The sequence below is a fragment of the Tetrahymena thermophila genome (genome assembly GCF_000189635.1).
Source record: "Tetrahymena thermophila SB210 genomic scaffold scf_8254731, whole genome shotgun sequence".
Classification (NCBI taxonomy): domain Eukaryota; phylum Ciliophora; class Oligohymenophorea; order Hymenostomatida; family Tetrahymenidae; genus Tetrahymena; species Tetrahymena thermophila.
The window spans coordinates 212,653-218,652 of NW_002476495.1; the positions used below are offsets into that span (position 1 = coordinate 212,653).

General features: G+C 26.3%; 2 protein-coding genes across 2 annotated transcripts; one reads left to right on the forward strand and one right to left on the reverse strand. All coding sequences in view use genetic code 6, as the record gives it.

The window, feature by feature from the left end:
- Positions 1 to 1,414: 1,414 nt before the first annotated feature.
- TTHERM_00594300 (transmembrane protein, putative) lies at positions 1,415 to 3,909 on the forward strand (the record flags this gene model as incomplete). The annotated part of the gene is made up of 2 exons (XM_001011690.3): positions 1,415 to 2,968; positions 3,154 to 3,909. Exons 1-2 carry the CDS (start codon positions 1,505 to 1,507, stop codon positions 3,907 to 3,909), a joined length of 2,220 nt encoding a protein of 739 aa, XP_001011690.1. The 5' UTR covers positions 1,415 to 1,504.
- Positions 3,910 to 5,301: 1,392 nt separating this feature from the next.
- Positions 5,302 to 5,742, reverse strand: TTHERM_00594310 (kazal-type proteinase inhibitor 1; the record flags this gene model as incomplete). Its single annotated transcript, XM_001011691.1, has 1 exon — positions 5,302 to 5,742. The coding sequence occupies one exon, from the start codon at positions 5,740 to 5,742 to the stop codon at positions 5,302 to 5,304; it is 441 nt and encodes a 146-aa protein (XP_001011691.1).
- Positions 5,743 to 6,000: the final 258 nt, after the last annotated feature.

A 6,000-nucleotide genomic window follows, 5' to 3' on the forward strand; every position in this document is an offset into this window, starting at 1 on the left:
CTATATTCAAAAGTAAAATGATAAAACTAAATTTTAAAATCTATCAGATTTGTTTAAGCTAATAGAGATAATTAATTAATTTTGCACTCTGTGGTAGCAAAATAAAAATCTTTATTTTTGATTGATTTTTGAACTTTGAAATTGAAATAGCGTTTAGAACTTATTTTGAGTATTTCTAAATATCAAATTATTTTTTATAAAATTTACTATGTTTTTATTAATAGAAAACGGTAGAAAATTTATTTTATTTACTTAAATTTCTTTTAAGGTTTAGGAATTTATTTTGAAGCGCAACAATAAATACAAATTTAAGCAAATTATATTTAACAAAAAGGATAAATAAATGAATTAATTTTTAAACATTAAAGGATTGATATTACTAATTTTCTATGTCCTTCAATTTTATTTGTTTATTTATTTATTTACATTCCAGAATTAAAAATTGCTCTTATGAAAAAAAGAGTAAATTAAATTTGACTATGTTGTCTGTCTATTATAAAGTAAAGTTATAGTGTCTTTCTTTATTTACTCTTTTGCTATCAAGTTCTGATTGTTTGAGACTTGATGAATCAAAACTCAATTAAATCAGATCAGGAAAAAATGCTTTGTATGATTGTTCAATGTGTTTCTTTGAACTTTTTCCTTATTTAAATTCAAAACTTTTTAATAATTTTAGTCACAAATCATATGTGTAATTTTATTTATTTAACTATTTTGGGCCAATTTTATCACAAAAGGAGCATTTATTTCATAATAAAGATTAACTAGATAGAAACAACTAAAAAGCTTTAGAAATCATGGTAAAATCTTATTTTGGCTCTCCATGAGTATTTTATGGGAAGAAATTCTCAGAATTAAAAAAATTAATGGAAGGTTAATCAAAGTTTATTATGAAATTTAAAAAATCGATTGATTGTATGGACATAATTTATACTTCAATCTATAATTAGATGGAAAAAAGAATATACTAGTTCGTGTGATTACTTAATGTGTTAATTCATTCATATTAGACAAAAAGTGAGTTTGATAAATAAAATCAATTGAGTATTTTGACAAGTAAAAAGTAGATTTACTTTCAAAAAATTTAAATTCTCATTATAAAATAAATGATTAATTAAAATGTATTCATTATTAAATTATCTTGTTTGTTTGTTTGTTTGTTTGTTTGTTTGTTTGCTTATCCCTTTATTCATAGTATTTCGCATCATGCACTACACACCAAAATCAAATAATCTTCGAGGTAATTGATGGTTATCAAACGCTTGTTCCTATGAATTTGGAAGAAAATATTTATTAATTTGTTTTTCTGTAATTGTGAGATAATAAATCATAAAGGATAAGCTAATAAATAAATAAATAGATTAATAAATAGTTTGAATGATAAAGTAATACATGCAGAGAAGATTAAAATCCTTCTAATCGTATTTATGATAAATCCATAATTAATAAATTAATTAATCAAATTAAGATTAGAATAACTAAATATCAAATAAACAAAACAAGTATGAAAACTACTATTATAATAGCTTTGATTGCTTTTTCTATGCTCTTGCCTATATGCTTTGCATAGATGACCAAGCCTGAAGATTTATCCACTTTTTGCTCTTACATCGGTAACAAGTATAACCGCTATATTTAGTAAAACAGTGATTCCTTCTAGCGTTGTACATACTGCTAATATAAATATAATGATCCTTCTGACCCTGTTTTTGGTGGATGCGCTTCTTGCCCTAATTTTAAAGATGGAAGCTGCACAAGCTGCGTTAGTGGTTACGTCCTATTCAACGGAAAGTGTGTCTCTTGCGGTAATGGTGTTAAGTCTTGTACTATCGCCAACTAAAACTTCTTAAAAGATCCCGTCATTCAATAAGTATTAAGTGATATTAGTAATTCCACTTTGAAGACTCAACAACAAAAGAACATCGAAGAAATGAAAATCTATCAATAATACTTAGCTATCAGAGCTGATGAATGCGTTGATTCTTCATCAAGCGATGGAGTTGTTGCAGAAATAGGTAGCGTATGTAAGAAAATTCAAAATTGTGATAAGATAGATAGAACCTCTACCACTGTTTCTTGCTCCAAATGCAAGGCTGGATTTTACTTTGATTCACATTTTAGCTGCACTGAATAATGCAAAGCCGACATTGTCTTCTTCAATAACGATAAATACGAAAAATAAGAATCTAAAGTTTGCAGCGATTGCACTTATAAAGGCTTATGTAAAACCTGCCCTGCTGGAACTGTCTAAGTTAGCTCTAAAAACTAAGATGCCCTTAAAGATTCAACTCTTATGGTCTGCCAAAAGTGTATGGATAATTGCTAGTAATGCTCTGTTTCTGACTCTCTCACCAGTCACATTTAATGCGATATCTGCTCATCTGGATTCTTCTACAACTCTGATAAAAACACTTGTGACTAATGTAATATTGATTCTCTCTTGATTAACAAGCCATCAGATTCTCAAAGAAGTAGCATTAAATTAGTTTGCTCTGGAAATAGCTTCAATTAAATTAACTGGAGTGCTTCTTATGTTACCCAAAATGATCTCCTCAACCAAACCTTTACTTATTCTATTAAGACTGTAAACAATAACTAAGCTTTCATTTGCGGAGAAGGTGCTATTGACTGCGAATTAAAGGATGGAAATGTAATAAATAAAACCTGCTTATATGGTTATGCTTTGAAAGATAACAAATGTGTTTCTTGCGATACTTTAGCTAAAAATTCTATCCTCTGTTAATACAATGATAAGCTTAATGCTTACATTCCCACTTTATGTAAGGTCGGCTCTTAATTCGATATTCCCTACGCTGATAGCTACTCCTTATAAATCACTATCGATGAAGTTGATGGCTTAGTCAAAGAGGGTATTGTCAAATCTTACAGCGATGTTCCTAATCCTGATACTTGGTGCCAAATAAACACTAAGTAATGCAAGAGTTTTGCCTCTCTTAGATAAAAAATTGTAAAATTTTATTAAGATTTACTATTTAATAAATGAATAAATAAATACAAATTTAAACTTACTTACTTACAGTCAAAAAGACAAAAAAAGCAAACAAACAAACAAATTTAATTTTCAATTTCAAATATTTTTTCTATTTGATTTTCCACAATTATTCTATTAAACAATTCTAAAATTAAAAAAAGGCTTTAAATATCAGCGATGACAAGTTTAAAGGTGCTTGCAATGATTGCTTCACTGATGATAGTATTCCAAAATTATAAAGAAAGATTAGCTCCTAGGATTTCTACCAATTTGATGATGGATAAACCTAAAAATGTCTTCGTTGCTCTGATCAAAATGCTGTTAGCTGCAAATAAATAGACAATCAAATTTAAACTATTTAATGCTCTTCTCACTACTATTTAAGCGTAAATAACGAATGCCTTCCTATTAAATCAGAAGATTAAATAAAGTAAATTGATAACTGCTTGAGCTAAAAACAAAATAAAAATAATGATGGCTCAGATTCACAGTTATGTGTTGTCTGTGCTGAAAATTACCATTTAAGTAATGACAATAGTGCTTGCTAACCTAACAGTATCGAAAATTGCGCTGAATAGGAAGACACTACTTGCAAGAGATGTATTTAGGATGGAAAGCAATACTATTTGAAGGACAACAAATGTATCTCTATTCCTTAAGGTTGTGCAAGTTACCAAAATGGAAACTGTTCCGTTTGCTAATACAGCTACAAGCCAGTAAATATCACTGATGTTTAAGTCTGTATTCCTTGCTACCAAGAATTCAATAATGCCCAAGCCTTGATCCAATACGATTGCCCGGGAAAGGTCAAAAAATCATAATTAGAAAATGATGATGGATTGTCAGTTTAACCCAAGAGCAACTCTATGGTTTTACTGTTCTCAGCTATTTACTTCATTTTATTCTTGGTATTCTGATAACTTTGAAGAAAAGAATATATAAGTAAGTATAAATATTATATAAAATATATAAATAAATAAATTCTGAAATAGATTTTATAAGTTTCTTGAGAAAATTATATATAAAATTCTATAAAAATATAAATAAACAAAAAAACAAACAAGCAACAAAAGAATAAATATTTGTTTTTTGATTGTCAATTCATGTTAATTTATAAATATATATGCTAAACTCTATCAAATTCATATTTTATAATTATCAATTTTATTTAAAACAAACACAAACAAAATTCATTTTAAATACCGCTATGAACAAATAAAGTATCTTATCAAAATTTAAGTAATTATTTGCATAAAATTGCTTATTTAATTTGTTTTTTCAAAGATTTATACCAAAACAGAAGTAATTCTTCAAAAATGTAAAAAATGTAGATTTACTTGTTATTTACAAGTAAAAAATAAAAATGTGCATTCAACAAATCAAATTTATGTTTCTTTCTTTTCATAATATTTTATTTATTTAAAACTAACAAATAAATCAGCTTATATTTAGTTTAGATATCAAAATTTATTTTTTAAAAAAGGGTATTTTATATTTAAAAATACAATTTTAAGTTATCCTAATAAAGCAAATTTTAAATAGATAATGAATTGATATTAAACACCTCTAAAATTATTGAAATTAAAGAATTTTGGATATTTTTATTAATGTAGAAGTAAGTTTAGTTAAATTTTTATCATAAATAAACAGTATTTAAATTATATAATTTTTAATATTTATTAAATCAAAATGAATGAATTAATAAATTATTCTCCAATAATTTTTTAAAAAAATGAAAAAAATTTAACGCAAAACGATATTAACAAATTTAGATATTTTTAAATAACTTCTTGTAAGCTAGTTGTACATTATATCTTTATTACGCTTCAAAAATCATTTCAATTAATTCTGGATAATTTATTTATTATTAAAAATCATCAAAATTTTTCTGACTGTTTCTTTTGATATAATTCTGATAGAATTAATAATCCCATCCAAATCATAGATAATTTTGTTTTTTCCCCAATTTTACAATTAGACACTCAATCTAAATCAAAATTTTTATATTTGCCTAAGCTTTAATAACATTTATTCACAAATTTGTATCTTGATTAGAACTATTTATTGGATCTCCTAAATCATAAAAAATAAAAGAAGAAAGGAATTGTGAAGCCAAATACCAAATAGTAATTACAATACTTATTTTATTAGAAAGAAAATTAAAGTTGATAAAAAAATTCTAAGCTATTAATTTTATTTGTTTGTTTTGATTTTAAAATGCTAAAAAAAAATATAATCTTATTTAATTTTTGTTATTTATATAAATACAGTTCAAATTTTTTATATTGTTATCATTATTTATATAAATTTCATTCACTGTTGCAGTTTCCGGGGACGAAGTAAGATGATTTTCCAGAAATGCATGCATGGCATTTGTTAGGATAAGTTTCACCGCAAGGAGCCTTGATGCAATTGACGGTCTTTTCATAGATACCACAAACGGGGATGTATTCCTTGGTACACATCTTGTTATTGACAGCATCGGGGTGGCAGAAGACGGCATTTTCAGGATAGGAGTTGCAAGCACCTTCAGCGAAGAAAAGAGTTTCTGAGCTCTTGCAAGCATGACATCTATTAGGGAAAGTAACCTTGTTGGTTTTGTTGGAGTTTTCTTTAGAAACTGTGATACCACAAACAGGCTTGTAAATCATGCTGCAGAATTAGTTGGTTCTTTCTAAGTCACTGCACTTGGTATTAACAGCAGTGCAAACAGCTAAGATGGCAAAGAGAGCAATAGTGAGTTTGTACATTTTTTAATTTGAGCAAAATTCTTGATTTAATTTTTTTTTTGAAATAATTTATTATATTTTTACGAATTAAAGTTAGAATATAAATTGAGATAAACCAAAAGAAAATAGCTCTTGTTTGCTTGCGTATTGCCAAATCAATCTAATTTAAAACCTATCATATTTGATCAAAAAATTTAGCTGCATATTTTTATTTTGCCTATCTAAATTTTTACTGTTTTAATGTTTTTGCTGAAATTATTAACCACATTTTAATTGACA